Consider the following 19838-nt stretch of genomic DNA (forward strand, 5'->3'; position numbering starts at 1 on the left):
AATTTCGTAATGATGATCTAGAGTCCTGGCATATCGTAATAAAGTACACTATTATTATATATTTATAAATTATACTATTATATAAAACCATACCTTTAATTAGAATTTCGTAATGATGATTTAGAATCCTGGCAATCGTAATAAAGCACACTATTTCATGAGTCAGTCATTGAAAATTGTGACAGATTTTTCTTAAACATCGTAAATTACTTATTTTAAGAAGGTAATATAAATAATCCTGACATCTTATGACCGTTTAACACACACGGAATTGGAAATTTCGTAGGCACATCTATGATCGTAAATGATTAATAAAAATCAAAAATTTTTTTTTTTCAAAATTTAAAAATTTTTCCCACATTTCATATTTCGTAATTCGAATTTTTTTTCGATTTTCGGTCCCGTGGAATTCGTATTGACACTGTACGTTTGTCTTCTTTCAATGGCGCTATGGTTCAATTATAGTATTGGCGACCACCGTCGTTTTCATACAGACTGCGGCACCTCTCCAATCATCAACGTTTAGAATTGCTTATAATGTTTGAAACTTTCACGGTTATTGTAATAGATTTTAGAGTTTTCACCACGTGTTCTTCCACCTTCTTTCCTCGACGTTACGGGCACGTTGCTGAGGCCATTCTCAAGAGATAATGTGTGGATGAAGTGTACTGTAGATTGAATTGCTCCTTACAGATGGATAGACGTGCCACAGGTTTCCATTGTCGATTGCTCTATGTGCCCCTGAATGCCGGGAGGAATGGAGCAAAGCCGTGGAGAAGGCTATCTGACATCCAAATCATCTGGGTTACGATTCTCAGTCATGAGGTCTCGACAAAGAATAGACTGTTTTTTTAATTTCACTTTCATATATTTCTACTCTGGTTGTATACGAAAGATTTTCCTTACCGACTAGCCTGCAAGACACGAAAACCTTTGATACATCAGTAAAATTAGGTGGCAATATAATGTTACCTTTTGCATTTCTATTGTCTAGAACCGAAGTTGGCGAAACCTCTCTGCAGTTAGCCATCCACTGTCGCTTGGGTCTCCTCGTGGAGGGGATGTGTATCCGAGGGGTGGACATGGGCCGCCTCGACCAGCATGGCATCCCTCCGCTCTGGGCCGCTCTAGATTCCTCACAGGAAGAAGTAGCGAGCGTGAGTATAACAGTATATTAGGCATTTTTTTATTATGCCCCATTATGTTATTAAAATAATAACATATTAATAGTATGCTGTTTAATGCAGCCCAAGAACTACATAAAATTGCGAAAATTATCCCTAGCTTATCCCAAAACCCCCTCTTCATATTGCATCAAACATCATGAATGTTGGTACCCCTTGATGCACGTAGAAACAGTGACACTGCATCGAAGTACAGCAAACATTTGCCAGCTATGTGCCACATGTGGAAGCATAATAATTACCAAGGGCCTAGTAGAGGGGTGGAAAATCTTGTTATGCTTAGGTGCCAAGAGAGTAGAACTTTAGACCGGTGCCCAACCGTTTGACTTGGGCTGGGGTTTTTGATATCTTAGTGCACGGCGCATACAATGATAAATGTGCATCAAACTGTGAGTTTCTTTCATTTCAGTGTCGGCGATCTCACTATTGCTGACACTGAGCTTCTTTTTTCTAAATATGTCACTCGTACTCCTCTTCTTCTTCCGAACATGTCCGATCCTAATGGCATCGTTTGGGCCTCCACAGAGTGGAGGTTTGTATTAACAGATTTTGTTATTACGAGAAATGGATGTCAGCCACTTGCTCAACCTATTAGGTCCATACTCTGACTCATACACAAATTAAAAAACAATATTTGTGTGCTTGCCAGACCCAGGATTCGAACCTGGGACCCACGAGGCTATAGGCCTATGCTTAAACCGCACTGCCACTGTGGGTGTACACTGTACTCCTCAGCACCTTTATAATTAATGACCAATTTCAGATGTAAATTGATACAATAAATGTTTTAGGTTCTTGTCAGGAATGGAGCTGACGCAGACTGCTGGGGTCCAGGTCCTGATGGATGTCTTCAAACACTTCTTCACAAGTAAGAAGATAATTCATTTAATAAATTACTGTACTCCAGTGCTTTTCAAACTTTTTTATTTCACTCTACCTATCGAGGGTATACTGACAGAACGCATTATTTCAGTTTTTGCTGTTTTTCTGTTTTAAATGCCAAAATGTATACAATTTTACGCTCTACGTCCTGGTAAAACGCACAAAGCCATAGGATATAATGGTAAGAAAATAGAAACATTAAATCATATTGTTATTTTTTTATTCTCATAGAAAGCATGATAATGACCTAATGCGTTCTACGTATACAAAATACAGGACTTGTAACATGTCGTATATTGTGTTTGCCATAAAGGTTAGTCTTTATAATGTAGAAAAAATGTTTTTAAATCATAAAAAAATCTATGTGGGAGAACGCTTTGAAAAAAAAATTAAAGTCTTTTATGCGATTATCTCAGAACTTGTTTTATTGAGATAATGCTTTCTGTCAGTATACCCTCGCTATAATGTGTTTTTTTTATGCCCTAAAAAATCGATTAGCGGACTTTGAACGTTAGTTATTGGTTAATTTTATTGTGGTTATATTGGTAAAGCATGTTAGCAGAATTTGATGGCTTTGATTTCCAGTCATGCCTGGCACCAATACTTTTTTAAAATATCCTAATTATGTATGTTATGTCTAAGTGTTCCGTAAAGTAACAAGGCAATAAGAAAGTGGACCATGCAACCTCTCGTCACATCTATGGTGAAGATAGGATGTCAGCACATGAAGCATATGTCTCAAGAGTGTCTCAATCTGGCTTGCCTTTTCTTAAAATCAATTAGAGTCCAACGCCCTGGAAGACTGAACATTGGATAATTGTTAATCAAAAATATATTCACCCCATGTTTGCTTGTGGTAATTCGTTACATTGTTTTTTCATTAGGGCGATTGACGAGAACAAGGAGTCATTGGCACAATTCCTAATCAGGTCGGGCTGCGACATCGAGTCGCCTCGCAGGTTGGGCCCTAACGGTCAGGGGGCTGACATGGCCAGTGACCAGCAAGCTCCCTTGCACCTCTGCTGCACGTGGGGACTCCTAAATGTCATACAGGTATAATTATACGTGGAAAGTATTTCTCAAGCCTTGCTGTGAATGGTACCTTTTAGAAAATGCACACCCAGGAGATGTTTGATAAACGTTCGCACCACATATTTCATCAATGTGATGATATACAATGAAATTGCATTAAGCTGTACATGTTGTTCGGCGAGTGGACAACTGGTGAACAAATGCCGTCATCCAGTGTTACCCAAGATCCACTAATTCACCTCGATTGACCCCGGTTGATGATGGTGGTATATTTTATCAGGGTCCCTCATAAAATAAGTAAAAAACGATTCCTACATTGAAAATTAACACTTTACCTAATGCTCCCGAAAATGTGACATGCTATAGTAGCTAAGCGTTACGAACTACACACACCACATTGATGTGTTTAGACATGTGCAACTTTGCAATATAGCAGAGCATAAATCACTACTTGAAAATATATAAAATGACACCTACTACAACAAATATCGCACAAGTCCTGATGACTTCAAAATACAATATTATAATAAAATGATTAATACTCAATTCTATTTTTAGACTCTAGCGGAGCACGGTGCGAATGTAAACACTCGCGACGTGGACGGCAAGACGCCTCTCCACATCGCTATTGAGAACCAGCACCCGGAGATCATCAATCTGCTCCTCATGCATCCCTCCATCGACCTCTCCCTCAGAGACAAGCGAGGTCTGTCGCCCTTCGCTGCAGCTCTCACTGTCAGGAATAACAAAGCCGCGCAGGCCATCTTGGATAAGCTTCCATCTGCTGCTGAACAGGTAAATTGTGTTGTCCTTTTTTTGAACACTCAGTACAATTTCTATATTATCGTGGCCAATACATCTTACTTAGTGTGCTCTTTAGAACTGGAGCAGGGGGCTTTTAAATTAATGGCCACTCTTAAATTGGTATATCAGGAAACTCTATGTTTGTGAATGTGAAACATCACTAATTGTTTATGACTGGGAATGTCGCAGGAGCAGTTACCAAAGACTAAGGTTGCCACACCCTCTAGTGTGTTTGGAATGTCTAGAATGGACGAAATGTACTAATAAAATTTAACATACTTACATAATTTGAAAACACTTCTGAGAAATATATAGCCATTGGAAAAATTTAACACCCAGCAGGATTCGAACCTATGCCCCCCGGGGCTCATGCCCATTGCTCAGCCTACTAAGCTCTACGTGTCCTATCTAATTGCGACGAAGTTAACTAGTCTTTGGTTTAGGCAGGGTTTAATTGACTTTTAAAATCTAACCATCACCATCTGCAATTTGTGTTCTTAGTTCAATGAAAACAAATAAGTATGACTTACAAAATTTAGTCTGCACTATGTATGTCGAATCAGATCTTCACCCTTCACCACCAGTATATACTTGTGGGACTCAGCCACCCTGGCCCAACCTTCCCGCTTCTATAATTAATGTCTCGCGAGATACAATAAACTATATTCGTCGTTGAAACTAGAAAATTGTGTAACTCCAAAAACACTACTTTACAGGAGAGACAAAAAACATTATGGTTTCCTATACAAATGTATGGTTTTGGAGTGAAATCATCCATGATTTATCAATGATACAATTTTTCTGGAATTACAAAATTTGCAAGACGGATAGATATTATCAACGGCCACTAGATGGCATTCAAAGTCAATTTTCGATTAAAACGGAGTTACACAATTTTCTAGTTTCAACGACGAATGCCCCATTATAAAATCGAGTTCGACACCCCAGCTCTAAATGAGTTCTAATATTTTCATCATTCAGGTGGACACGAAAGGGCGGAACTTCCTCCACCTGGCCATACAAAAGAAGGACGTGGAGAGTGTCATGTTTTTGCTGTCAATAGAGGTGGACGTCAACTCGCGCGTCCAGGACGGTTCGCTCACTCCGCCGTTGCTGCTGGCGGCCGCTGCTGGAGATGAAATCATTCTCAGGAGTCTGTGGCTTGCGGGGGCCAGGCCCAACGATAGAGACGCGCATAAGTAAGTATAGATTGCACCTGTTCTTTCTTTATATTCATTTGCTACTTGGACTATATGCCCCCTAAGTCCAGTGTGTAAGGCATTGGGGTTTTAGCCGGCGGCTCCAGGTTTATTGTTTCACTTCTACTACTGCACTATTGTTTCACTACACTACTTTCATTGGACATCACGTGTATATTTCTTTATTATATCAGGAACACATCCAAGACCCGTTGGCCGTACGATTTCTTACCTATTCCCAGGTCATCACTGCGTCTTCTTCCCATATATATTGTGTACACTGAAGAGATGGTATTTGCCGGCCTTCCTGGACGCCGGAATTCAGTTGGCTTGAAAAACAAGCAAGCCAGATTAAAATTCTCTTCAGGCGTCCACAGCACGCGCCTGAGCCGAGTTCAACGTCGTTTCTTCACTCCCAGTGTGATGAGTGACTGCTTGGTTCGCTCTCTCATCTCTTCATTACTCCTAAAGTTATTCCACCACACACACAGTATCTGCCGCAAACAACTATTCTCGAAACTACGTAGCTCCCCCAAAACTTCTTATATAATATGAACATTCTCTAACATATTTGAAAGAGGAAACAAGAAAGATTCTCAGATATCTGCAATTCAAAACGACATAAGCATTAGTAATCTTATTATCAATGCCTTTATTTTAATCCCGTTTCCACTTTCTGAAACTTCTAAATGATTTCATGTAATATTTCAGGCAAACTGCTCTGCACGTGGCATCACGTGAAGGCCACGCCTCTATCGTGTCGGCGCTGATACAAAATGGTGCTGAATTCGACGCAGTAGATTCAAACGGTGAAAACGCCCTTCATATTGCGTCAAGAGAGGGCCACCTAGCTGTCGCCAGAGCCCTCCTAATCGAGTCTAATCTTGATGCGGAAGCAATCAATTTAAAAGGTTACATATTCTCTATTGTTTTTTTATTCGATAAGTCTTGGTAGAATTCTACTAAACAGTTCAGTAATTTATTTTTCAATATAGCTACAGTGTGACCAAATGAATAAGAACTGAAATTTAATACTAGGCATCCACACATTGAGGCTGTTGGGTCCGGACCCTCCCCCAGAAACGGAAAAAATCAAATTATTTAAGAAAATGGAACATTACTTCTTCTTAGTCAGGACCTCATGACGGAGCGCATGATTTGGATGTTTAAACAGAACCTTTCTCAAGGGTTGACCCTACTCCTTGCGGCATTATATGACACGCAAGGCCTATGATCACTGAAAGATCCATGGCACTCATAAATTGGTGCAACTATTTGGGGCATCCAAAGTTTGCTTTAATATTCTGATGCGGTTTGTCTAAAAGACGACACAAACGGACACACCACATTTCGTAATAACTTGTAGACTGCCAAAATTATAACTTGATGTGTCATGGCCGCCATCGTGGCGCTGCGATATATTATGAAAGGATTGCCAGTATTAGGAGACTTTATTTATATTTTAAGAGGTAAGGGCTAGGGAGGATTGTAGTTCTCGAAACGGCCACGCTTCACGTTATACTTGCCGCAGTCTATGTGAACACCTTAGTTAATCAGGTGTTTGTTGCTACACTCAAAATACGGAGTGTCTGAGAATGGGAAATATATCTGAAAAAGTGTGATATTCTGCAGTTTAACCGATACGAAGTGATTTGAGCGAGTCAAATGTGGAAGTTAGTGTGACCTGCTAGATTTTAATAGTACCAAAATTGAAAAAAGCAAGTGACAGCTGTCCGAATTCGGTATATTACAGTAGTATATACAGGAAATACAACACGTTCTGCAATATTTTCGTTTTTTAGATACCATTTTTTGACATTAAACTCTTGACTTTCTTTTATGTCATAGGACGAAATCCTCTTCACGAGCTGTGCCGTTGCGCCAAAGAGAACGCTGCAGCCATCTGTGAACTGTTTTTGGAATGCATGAAAGATTACCCGATCAACAAGACTGACTTACAGGTAATTAGCCGTGTTTCATTGATAAATAATAAATCAATATTATTTGGTCATTTGAACTGAATTGTTTATACAGTAGTATTAAACGATGCGTTCAATCATCTGGTTTCCAATCATCTCAATTAATAATTATTTGTGCATTTATTTCAGGGCAACACTCCGCTCTTATTGGCGTATATGAGAGGGCACGGGGCTCTTTGCAGGGTTCTCGTGAGAGCCAACGCCTGCCTCGCCACTGAAAACAAAGATGGAGTCACTATCTTCAACTATCAGGTAATCTATAAATTATGAATGAATATTTCTGTCAGTTTAAATTATTATGATTGTATTCATTTGAGTGCATGGCGACCTCAGTCTTGGGTAACTGCTCCTGAGACATTCCCAGTCATAAAAAAAATGATGCTTCACACAAACGTAGGGTCTCATGATACGCCCTATTAAGACCGGGTGTAGTTTGACGGGGCGCCATTAACTTCAATATTCTGATCTTGGATGAAAGTTTTACCAACGGCTTTCAAACTCATTTGTTTTTGGATGTTGGATTGAACTTTTCATGTACGTCATGTAATAGCTCAGTGTGATTCACTAATGCTCTAATTACACTGACGCTGATTGGCAACCTTAAACAATAATGCTTCAGGTACCAATTCGATCACTTCGACATTTGTGCTACTAGTGTTAAAAAAGTACTCTGCAAAGTATCTATTGGTCAGCTTGATGGCTACACTAAACAGTCTTCCTGCGTATATTCTTACTTTAAATGCCACCACAAACTATTCGAAATTTTAGATAAGTAACAAGCTACTAATTGTATTTACTAGCACATTATTTTTATTTTGTATTGTTAATGTCTGTTGAAATAATGAATAGTGTCAAGCAACTGTCATTATAAAAGCAAATGTCAAACTGACAGCATTACACAGAAGGTTACGCATTTAAAGCTTCAATATGGATATTATTGTATGTTTTTAGGTTGCCACGAAACAGCTGTTGCATAGATTACTGGATTCTCTATCGGTGGTACCTCCATGGGGCGAGAGCGACCTCTGCCAGGAGTGCGGAACCAAATTCACTCTCACTATGAGAAAACACCATTGGTAAGTCGGAATCCTTCTACCATTCCCTTGCCATCTAGCATCCCTCATCGAGTCTTCTAGCGTCACCATATTGGGAATAACTGATCTAAAATACGGTTTCTTTTCCAGCCGTCACTGCGGCCGCCTGGTGTGCTCCAAGTGCTCGAATCAGGACGTACCGATCCTGAAGTTCAACCAAGACAAGCCGGCCCGAGTGTGCGCCATCTGTTTCCATGTGCTGCAAGTCGGCGCCAGTTAGTACCCGACTACTGCACCCTTTACATTTATAAATACTTCTAGATTTTGTAACGATGATGGAATGAAAGAAATTATATATACAGTATAATAGGGTCGGGTCGGCAACGCTGTTGTGAGGCACCAGATTGAAATTTCATTTAAACCGGAAGAGCAAGCGTCAATGAAATTTAAGATAGCTGAACAAGTAGCCAACGTAATGAATCTGTACGGTGCTATGCAAAAAGGAATTATCCTATAAGTAATACATACATAATTGCACGAAATTGAGATAAAACTTTCTATATTACATGTAAATTATACATATTATATTTCGCCGTAGCACAGTTCACTTTGAACTTTCACCGGAAAGAATTGGCGAAAAGAATTTATTTGTGGAGTATTGCAGACAGTAATATTCCAATTGTATTAGATTCAATAAGAGACCATTAATTTTATATTGATTGGTATTAAATATCTGACAATATCGCTGTCATTATTATCATATATTTATTAGGCAACTAAATGAATTTTATATATCTATGTAATATATGATTGTATTTCCAATTTAGTTACCAATCTGTTTTCTTCTGTCTTTCCCGTATATTCTAAGAAGGGTGACCGGCTATTCTCTCAGAGATGCATAATTGTCAAATGGCATCTCAGTAAGAAATTGATGTTCACAAATTCAGATCATTGTGCAGATATTGCCATGCTATTTAGATGAATAATTACAGATATGTCAAATGCTTATATCCAATTCCAATCTGCCGACTTACAAAATATAAATCTTTATTGTGTGCTAATACTACAATTTTATTAGGCTAAAGATAAGACCAAATCTGTATCAAATTACAGGACGGTTCCTTTCTGATACTGCCATCTTATCGTACTTTAAGATATCTACTGATGCATCGCTTCCTCAACTGTTCTTATCCGGTGTCTCTCAATTACGTTACCGATAAAGTAATATACAATTTGGACTGATGAATTCATTTCAAACAATTATCAATACATTATTTTTGTGATGCTTTTGTATGAGTGGGGCGTAATGACTCTCCAAATAGGCCATTGTATAATTTAGATACCCTAATGCAGTGGTTGTATTAATAGATTGTTTTTTTTTACGAGAAATGGATCTAAACCACTTTCTCAACCTATTAGGTCCAAACACCAGTGGCGAAGGGTGGAGGTAGGCTGTTAAGATCCGCCATAAACAGTGCACATTAAACTTTTTCAGACATACATATTTGTTTTCATTGAAATAAGACTACAATTTACAGATAGTATTGGTTAGTTTTTAAAATTCAATTAAACCCTGAGAAACCAAGCCATAATAGATAATAGTCAAAAAATACATGTCTATCTATAAAATATCTAAAATTATGCAATTAAATCATACATAACTTTGAATATTTTATAAATAGAATAATATTTTTTATTTATTATAGTTTGATTTAGGCAGGGCTTAATGAATTTAAAAAAATTAACCAACAATATGTGTAATATGTATTTTTAATCCAACCAAAACAAATAACTATGAATGAAAAAGTGTGTACAATTTTGTTGTATTCCCAAATTAGACCAAAAGTATTATGGTTTCGTTTAGGCAAGGTTTAATTGATTTTTAAAAACCAACTACCACCATCTGTAAATTGTAGTCTTAGTTCAATAAAAACAAATACATATGACTAAAAAAGTTTAGTGTGCACTATTTATAGCGAATCTTAACAGCCTACCTCCACCCTTCGCCACTGCCAAACACACATATTGAGAAACAACAAATGAATTTGAAGACCGGAGAGTCAAACCCGGGGCCCACGACATTATAAGCCGACACGGTAACCGCTCGGCCATTTTAAGTATGGACAGTCATATTTGTGGGAACTAAATTTGAATTTTGTTACATTTTCTTTTACTGTTTCAATTTACTGAACATAAAATATTATATTTTACTGTTTTATAAAAGATATTCTACAAAATAAATATTTTATAAAATAATAATGCCAAACCGGGAATCGAACTTGCGATAAAAAAGTAACGTATCTCGGCCATAAATGGTGTATTTAAATTTCGTCATTTCTCATGATATGTTTTAAACTTTACTTAATATTGTATTTGTCCCAGCTGAAACGAAAACAAATCGAATAAACCGTCATTTGCTGCTGCTTTTAATGGACAGATGCTATTCAACAATTCGACATACCCGCTGTTTGAGCCTTTATTCTTCCAATGGCCTATTAGAGATGTTTCTTGTATGTTATATCAATGATGGTTTATATAATATTATATAAGAGTTTTTAACCAGTAGATATAGTCCTGAATATTAGGTAAGAATTACTTTGCGAATCTGAATAGAAAAATCATTAAAAGTTCCCCTATTGGGCAACTAATAAATTATGAGATTAAAATATATTGAAAGAAATGATTTTCCTTGTATTCGGAATAATTCTAAAATTTTTTTGGTGGATTTTAAAACCAAGCAATGACATCTACAAAAGCAAGTGTTCATAACGGTTTTTGAAATGACATACAGCTGTCTATATTTTATGGACTGATTTCATTGGATTTTTGTTTATTTTTTAAATTTCGAATTACGAATTTTATAATACAGTTAGAATTATAAAAATTCGAATTACCAGTTAATAATATATATCAAACTGATTTACTGTACCAAGTAAAATGTTAAGGTGATACATCAGTGAAACGGCAAATAATTTTCAACTATAGGTGCGACGAAATTTTGGACTCGCTCGCGTTCTGAGAGAGAACGTCGAGCTGGAAACACATCACTTTGTTTCGTGATGGCGACGGGCGTATTAATTCTTAAATCGAGTAAAGATGACTAAAAACTTTACCCATTTACTTTAAAAAGAAAACATGTCCATGAATATATTATTATTGTTACTAATAGAACAATAAACAAAACATAAAATGGACGTATGTTGGATTTATATGACAAATTATATTTCGTTTGGCAAGCGTCATTTGCACCTGCGACCCGCAATCCGCGCATCGCCTAGCCACGATCTTTTTAGACCGTGCCTCAACTGAGGTACAGCCTTAAGTATCGACAAGTAATAACTCTCCATCTATGAATATGTAGATTATTACAACCAGTGTTTTAGTAAATTTTCAATTAAATATAATAAAATGTTTATATTGCCATCTGTTAATACTCACTCAAAGTAATACTTTTAAAAATTGATAATTCTGTACGGTTTGTGTCTATAATAATAGTTTTCTTCTATATCGATGAATGAAAATTATATAGATAAAATTGTTTATGTACCTGATGGCTGGAATAGTACAATCAGAAGCGTGCATGCTTTGCTAATCGAAAGGTCTGTAGATCGATTCCACTCTTTGCTTCTTGACAGTTTTTCAATTCAATATACCGGGAATACAAAAAAATTGTAGATATCGTTGTTTGACTTTAAAACAGGTCTATAATAAATACAGTGGCAATATCTAGTATTGCCATATTTTGTGTTTTGTCTGAAAAAAGCAAATCTTGCTAAAAAAAATGATTATTTCCCATTCTCAAATTAAGCAATAATTTTGTTTAAATATTATAAATGTGTTGATATTTTATACGTTTTTCTTTTGAGATTCTTTATTGTTAGTGTAACATTATGAATATGTTACAGGATTTAAATTTTTTATTTGTAATGTTGAATGTGCTCGATGTAAAACGGTTTGCCGTAGCTACATGCAATCTTGTAATTTTTGTTTAGTAAAGAGACTTACTTATATACACTACTATACATACTACTTATAAAAATAAAATTAATAATCATATTCTCAGTGAAGTATCTTGTAATATTGTAACAAGATATTAAAATATAAATTCTTTAGCTTTATTTTCTAATTAGTAAATAATTAAATTACTCATTTGTTTTTCTAATTCAGTGCCATTTTGATTAGTTTATTTTCGTTCAAATACATACCTGTTATGAAAATTGTTAGAACTAGGGGAAAGAATAAAAGCTAGCGGCAACATTTTACAACAAAAAAATCTGTTGGAAAGATATTGACTAGAATTAAATTATTATTTACAGAAGCTCATTTTTAGACATTGTCACAAATATTGTTTAATTATTTTTAGTAATGCATGTTTATTTTTTAGAATTGGACTGCGTTATGCATTGTTAATAAATGAAATATTTTTTTATGTTACTGATTGGCTATGAAATTTTGTCTATCCTTGATTATACATACGACAGTGTTTAATTCACAACTCAATGAATGGTAAGGTAAGTCGGGGGAATAAGCCTAATTTTTACTTTGACGGATTACTGATTGTAAAATAATATATTTTTATTCAAAATAAAAACAAAGTTATATTAGAAAAACACTTCATTATAATATTTAGCAGCAATACTATTAAAAAATTAACTGGAACAATATAAAAAACTAAAAATGCCGTCTTCCCCACTTTGTCGGGGGAAGATGCCACAAACTAAAAAAAATTAATACTTCGTACACAGGTCGCAAATGTCCGGATTGGACATCCTTTTTGTATGTAGCCATTGTTGGCATCTTATACATGCAATCCAATCAACTGTAGGACCTTCTTTATCAAAGTAATATCCCTTGCAAATGGCGCAATAATTTTCTTCATCACTCACATCAGAAAGGCTAATTACGCTACAATACTACAATATAAAATTTTTATATTATTTTTTCAATGACAGAAATACGTTTTAATTATTATGCAATAATTATTAAAGATGAGGCTTTGCAAAATAGTAAAAACTGAGATAGTGAATGACCAAAAATAGTCGAAATGGCATCTTACCCCCTACAAATGGAATTTAAAACAGAAATAAAATAACGCAGGTGTGCAAGATAACCTTAAATAGTAAAATGTGATGCCAAACATAGTTCAATTCATATTCGATTCACACAATTCACACATTCAATTCAATCAAATCTTTATGCTGAGAATATTTTGAGTAAATTTGTAAATAAAGTACCACCAAAAAAATGGGTACTTCCCAGGCTTTATAAGCGTATTTTATTAATTTAAAATTTAACAGGACCAACGCCTAGCATGTGTCCTCCGGTACTAATGACTGATCCTATAAATGGTTACTGCACCGATATCTAGCGATGGACGAATAAATTATTTGAGCTTTGGCGTCTTCCCCCATTAGGCATATTCCCCCGACTTACCTTATATAAATCTACATTATTTTTGCATGTTAAAATTCTTATTACGACATATTAAAAATACATATCATTAAACAGTCTCAAAATCATATTATCTACTGAGAAATATCTTATGACTCTTGAACACAACTTGCCATACGAGTGTTTATCCATTAAGCTGCTATTGAGCCGTTTATTATAAAAAATTTTATGGCAGTTGTCATTCTTTACCATTTTATTTAGATATTGACGGTGTAAGTGCAATTTCGCATTTGAATCATTTTTGAAAATGTTCACAAGAGATAGAGACCTTGCTTCTACGAAGGTTTGCTTGCGAATTATTCTTATGCAGTTTTGTTTAAGCAAGAAGTTGATATTTCCTTTGATCTTTCATTGACTGATAAGTTAGAAAATGATATGCTACTTTTTTCTCTTAATGTGTTGCTTATTATCCAATCAAAGATCAACGGAGAATGTCGCAGAAGACGCCGCGTTTCGTGGCATAAGACCCTCGCAGAAGTGCAGCTGCACTGAACTTTAGAACATAACAAGGCAAAGATTGCCCTGATGATGGCTGACTTTTTTATACACCAACCAATACGCTTGTCACATTTAATAAAATGTGGCAAAATTTAAAAAAAAAAATGGTTCTTAATTGCATTTACACCGACGATGTCGCTCGATATATAAATGCATAACGTGGTCTGATTGATCACAATTCTCTGGTTACAATTAATATAGTTTTAATATATTATTTAAGACAGTGTTTCCCATTGAATTGAGTCACAACCCAGATTGTGGGAGATCATACTGAAAAGATAACCCACTTTAATATTATGTTTATCGATTTTTACTGCTTAAAGTTCTTTTAAATGTTAGTTGTGTTGTCTGTTCAGTCGAGGTTTCCGTTTTGGTCCGTTCAGTTTTGAAACGGCGGTGTATTTAGATGATCAGTTTAATTATCCGTTCAGTCTCAGTTGACAGTTCAGTTAGGAAACGGCAATGCATATTTAATTATTTTTTATCTACTAAAATAGAATATTATTTTTATAATAACTTTCTCAACTTATTGGTTGGTATACAGTACCTAAATTTGAAGAATTAATAATATTGCAATCGAAATTAGAAAAGTAGTATGAAAAATACTGCAACAAAGTAATTTACACGACAATTTAATTGGCAACTCTAAAAACGGATATGATAATTTGATAACTGAAAAAGTCCATCCTATCTCATCTACGTTTTAGTGTCAGTCGGCCGCTTCAGTTTTGCACTGGAACGGGGACTGATTGGACAGCAAAATTGATTATTTAAAAGCATTTTTAGATGGATGTGGGAATGGAATACTCAATTGCTTCGGGTATTCAGGGATGCAGTTTATTGGGTAAGCTGCAATCTTAAATATTAGGTTTGTCTATTGATACGCGTATGATCCCAATTCTCTTAAATAATGTACATGTATCTATATTATAGGCTTTCAAAATCTTCATTGTTTTTCTTATGGCGGGTCCAGACGCGTGTAATGTAACATGTATTGTATGGACGGCACAGAATCTTGACTCGAATTCTGTGTTGTTGTTCCAGTTTGAGCATTGTGAGCGCCTTAGTGTTTGTATTAAAAACCGACAGCTGATGGATCAGCACGAATGTATGGATCGTGGCTACGTCCGTACGACAAATTCGCATTACATTACACATGTCTGGACACGGTCTTACAGATGGCATTCATAACTCATAATTGAAATCCCTCTTTATAATTATTATTAATATATGAAAATATTCTGTATAAAGTATCTTGCATTTTGGTGAAAATTATTTTTAATGCATTTTCAATCACTACATAATATGTTTATTGAAATTTGTTAATATGTATTCAAAACATTCCTTATGTATTTTATTATAGCACATTCATGTATATTTTTAAATACATTATAAGCTTTACAATGAAATTCAATTGTTTTCATTTTCACCTTGCGAGTGGAGAAAGAACTACACGATTTTAAGTGTTTGTCCTTGGCGAAACAAAAGTAACAATGAGGCAACTTAGAATAGTACTTCTTTGTTGGGTTTGTTTATTCAAGGACGAACACTTAGAACCTTGTAGTATTAGGCTCGCAACCTGTCTTATTTACCCGTCCACTGTTGGCACGCTGGCGTAATCAAAATGGTTGAATATGAAATTTTTCTTTTATCTTAAAGATAATGGTGAATGTATTGCTTTTGGCTGCCTACATAAAATTGACAAGGGTGTATCTTCCCACATGTACTTAAATGCTAAAATGTCTGCTTTGATACAGCAATACGTGAGATGCGTGAAATGTCCAATTGAAGTCAAATTTAATTATACACGATCCAATCCTATGAATCCAAGTATTCATTGCTTATTTTGGTAATATCTGTACATGGAATTGTGTATGTAGTTAACTAATTGGGTGAATCTGAATATAATATATTATATTGGAATATCATAGTAGAAGTGTGAAGTTTTCTTCAAATTAACCTGCAATGCGGTCACTTGTAGCTAACTTATCGGTAGACCAGAGATTCTGTTTTATGCTTAAATTTTATACATTTAAGCGCCATCTCTATAGAAGGTTTTTTTAATCGTTTCCGGAAATTTGTACATATGCAGTTCGCCGTGAAATATTATATCGGAAATATAATATAACTAGCTGAGCCAGCTGGCTCTCGCCAGTCTGTCTCGCTAGGTCTTGCAGACAGCTTTTCGTCATAATGACTTGGTGTTGGATTTTAATATAATAATTGTAAAGTGTGTATAGACGGCGCCATAGTTTTCCCTTCGGGATGGATTTTCATTCACGTCAGATAGTTGAAAATTTAGCTGATTTGTCAGTTTTGCGATTTGCGTGTCGTCACTGCCAATACAAATTTGGAGTCATGTGCGTAGTCAATTCTGGAGTCTGGCCTTCTCAATATCGTCTGACACCATTTCAGGCTGCTAGGCCTAGCAGAACAGCTGGCAATCGCCGATTGCTACCACTGTCATTTTAATTTTAATACAATATGTGTGTAGGTATGTGCATCTAACTATTATAAATAATTATACATCTCAATCGTGATTATCATAAATAGCGATCCAATATAACGCGAATATTAATCTCTTTCGGGTCCATTTACATAATAGAAAAAGGTTGGCAGCATAAAAAATAAATTTAAACATTATTTTGTTTCATTGTCTATAAAAAATAAATGCTTGGAGCCATAGAATAATATTTTAAAAATCATATTTTGATTTAAAAATTAACCTTAAACAATACAGTTTCCCGGTGCGGGACATTCATATCGAGACAAATGTTGATAAATAATAAAGCAATACATATTATATCTGAGTCTATTCTAGACCAATTCTGATAAGAATAGGAATTTATAAGACCTAAAGATATGGAATCAGCTTTAAGAGGCCTTCATCCAGTAGTCAATTGATACAGGTTGATGACGATAATGACGATATTAATGGGTAGGTATATAAAGTCACAAATTAAAAAAAATATAGCAGTTTACATTACCAAGAAGAGTAGAATTATGTTGGGATAACCTTTATCCAGCAGTGGATTGATCTTGGCTTATGATGATAATGACGATATTTTGAATGGGTAAATATAATATCAGCAATTTTGATAAGTATCGCAATTCATATGACTGACAGAAATGCAAACAACTTAAAGAGGCCTTCATCCACCAGTGGATTGATTCAGACTCATGGGCAATATAAATAGATATAATTTAATATAACCGAATTTGATAAACACAGCAATTCAAATGACAGAAAGGAGTAGAATCAGGTTAGGGAGGCCTTTATCCAGCAGTAGATGGGTTCAAGTCGATGATGATAAGGACAACAAAAATAGGTACTTATAATATCACAAATTTGTTAAACCGATAGTAGTAGAATCAGGTTGCGGAACCCCTCATCCAGCAGTGGATTGATCCTGGTTGATAATGATGATGATGACGATATGAATATGTAGATAAATATAATATCACCGATTTTGATAAATACAGCAATTAAAATGACAGAAAGGAGTATAATCAGGCTATGGGAGGCCTTTATCCAGCAGTGGATTGGTTCAGGTCGAAGATGATAAGGATGATAGAAATATATATAATATCACAAATTCGTTAAATAGTAGTAGAATCAGGTTGCGGAACCCTTCATCCAGCAGTGGATTGATGATGATGATAATAATGATATGAATATGTAGATATGATAAATATAATATTACCGATTTTGATAAATACAGCAATTCATATAACCAACAGGGATACAATCAGCTTAGAGAAGCCTTCATCCAGCAGTGGATTGATACTGGTTGATGACGATAATGATGATATAAATGGGTAGGTATATAAAAACACGATTTTTAAAAAATATAGCAATTTCTAAGACCCAGAAAAGTAGAATCAAGTTGGGATAACCTTCATCCAACAGTGGTTTAATCCAGACGATGATGATAATGACGATATGAATAGTAGATAATTATCATAAATTTTGATTAATATAATATATTGGTTGAAAAAAATGGTATTTATAGCCTTACTTACAAAAAAAAAAATAGAACACTACCTATGTACATTTTATGATGATGTTACATTTATTTTGAGGTTATGGGTACCTATTTAATTTTTAAGACGATGTTATGATTTAATTCACATTTAATATCTCTCGGGAACATGATTAAATCAAATAAAGTATGTGTATCAGTCGATCCGATGTTTGTCAAAAATGAATTTTAATTTTAAATTCTATTTATATCCAGGCTTTAAATAATTTTCATTGGTTCAAAAAAATAGTATCGGTAGCCATACTTACAAAAAGAAAGAACAATATGTGTGTATACATTTTATGATGACGTTACATTTATTTTGAGGTTATGGGTACCTATTTAATTTTTGAGGCGATGTTATGAATTAATTCGCATTTAATATCTGATGATTAAATTAAATAAAGTATGTGTATCAGTCGATCCGATAAGGAATAGTCTGTCAAAATGCATTTTAATATAAATATCGTACTCAAAAGTATATTAGTACTACATTGTGGCAAACGTGTAAACGTGACAGCCATAAAAAAGTATTTAAAAAGAATCAAATTTGGAACAGCAGTGGCGGACACTGCTGTCAAAATTTAATATACATAGTGAATTGTACCAAGATTATGGCTTTCTCACCGGAAAAAAGTGCGCCAATGCCTACATTACGATATTTGAATAAAAATAATCGATTCCGTTTGTCAATAAAGGATTAGAAGGTATTAAGCGACGAACATGTTATTTTGTTAGGCATCAACAGTAAATATGGCGATCGTATACGGTATGTAAGAAAATATCGGATATTAACGTCACGCACCTGTAAAATCATGGAAAATTTCTGAAATCTGTTCAATTCAATCGGTAGCGCACATTTCGAAGTGAAGATGTAAAAATAACAATAAAATGTCGCTTAAATGAGCTGTTGGTGCGTTTCCAAAATCTCTTAGGGCTTGCGCAGACAGAGAGCGGTCAGGCGGTCTGCGTTCCGCGTTCTTTGTACTGTATGGACTTCATACTGTATGGGTACACAGCCGGCGGTCAGACCGCGCCGGTCAATTGGAACGCTAGCGTTCTAGAGTTCTATTCCCGGAATTACAAAGAACGCCATACCTCCCGTCCAGTCCCGTCATAGGAATTTGAGCAGTCAAAACATAGAGCGAAACCACACGGGGGAGTGAGTACGCAACAGCGGTGCTTTCTCACTTCCACTCGCAGTCGGAATATAGCGGTCTCGCATTATGCAGTGCCTGTGTCACTACAACGTTTGTACACAAATGGAACGCTTATTGTTGACCGCCACCTGTCTGCTGTCCCTGAACGCTAGTGGTCAACGGTCGGTTGAACGCAGAGCTCCGACCGCTCTCTGTCTGCGCAAGCCCTTAGGATAATAATATATAGGAGATCATATGTATATTAAAGATCGTCCAACCTCTTTCGGTCATATAGTACTGAGATAAAATTCATGTCTAAATAAAACACCGTTCTTGTCGGTTTACAGGAAGCGAGCGGCAAACAAATTTTGAAAATAGCCGATATGGTGGATTATTTATTAGGTTTGGTTAGGTTAGATTTTCATTCTTGAATGAACATTATTGTCTGCAATGCTCCACGAACAACGCGTAATTATAGTATACGGTCATCTCTTTCCGACATGAAAGCTCATGGTGAAATGTAATACGTACAATTTACATGTAACCTTTTTAATATCTTTGGATATTTAACTGTAAGCATCAAGTTCTTATTTACTCAATTTTCTTTGTATAAA

General features: G+C 35.4%; 1 protein-coding gene across 1 annotated transcript in view; it reads left to right on the top strand.

The window, feature by feature from the left end:
- The window catches only part of LOC147069716 (ankyrin repeat and FYVE domain-containing protein 1), a 111960-nt gene extending 103424 nt beyond the window's left edge, over nt 1-8536 (top strand). Inside the window, exons 12-21 of the mRNA XM_085950667.1 lie at nt 995-1157; nt 1976-2052; nt 2951-3119; nt 3657-3893; nt 4884-5101; nt 5813-6012; nt 6950-7062; nt 7210-7332; nt 8032-8156; nt 8265-8536. Of these exons, the coding sequence (XP_085806793.1) occupies nt 995-1157; nt 1976-2052; nt 2951-3119; nt 3657-3893; nt 4884-5101; nt 5813-6012; nt 6950-7062; nt 7210-7332; nt 8032-8156; nt 8265-8394 (1555 nt within the window). The 3' untranslated portion in view covers nt 8395-8536. The remainder of the gene's footprint in view (nt 1-994; nt 1158-1975; nt 2053-2950; nt 3120-3656; nt 3894-4883; nt 5102-5812; nt 6013-6949; nt 7063-7209; nt 7333-8031; nt 8157-8264) is intronic.
- Nucleotides 8537-19838: the final 11302 nt, after the last annotated feature.

Source organism: Rhyacophila brunnea, unplaced genomic scaffold (assembly GCF_057557595.1).
Source record: "Rhyacophila brunnea isolate RB1 unplaced genomic scaffold, BYU_Rbru_1.0 scaffold_23, whole genome shotgun sequence".
Lineage (NCBI taxonomy): Eukaryota > Metazoa > Arthropoda > Insecta > Trichoptera > Rhyacophilidae > Rhyacophila > Rhyacophila brunnea.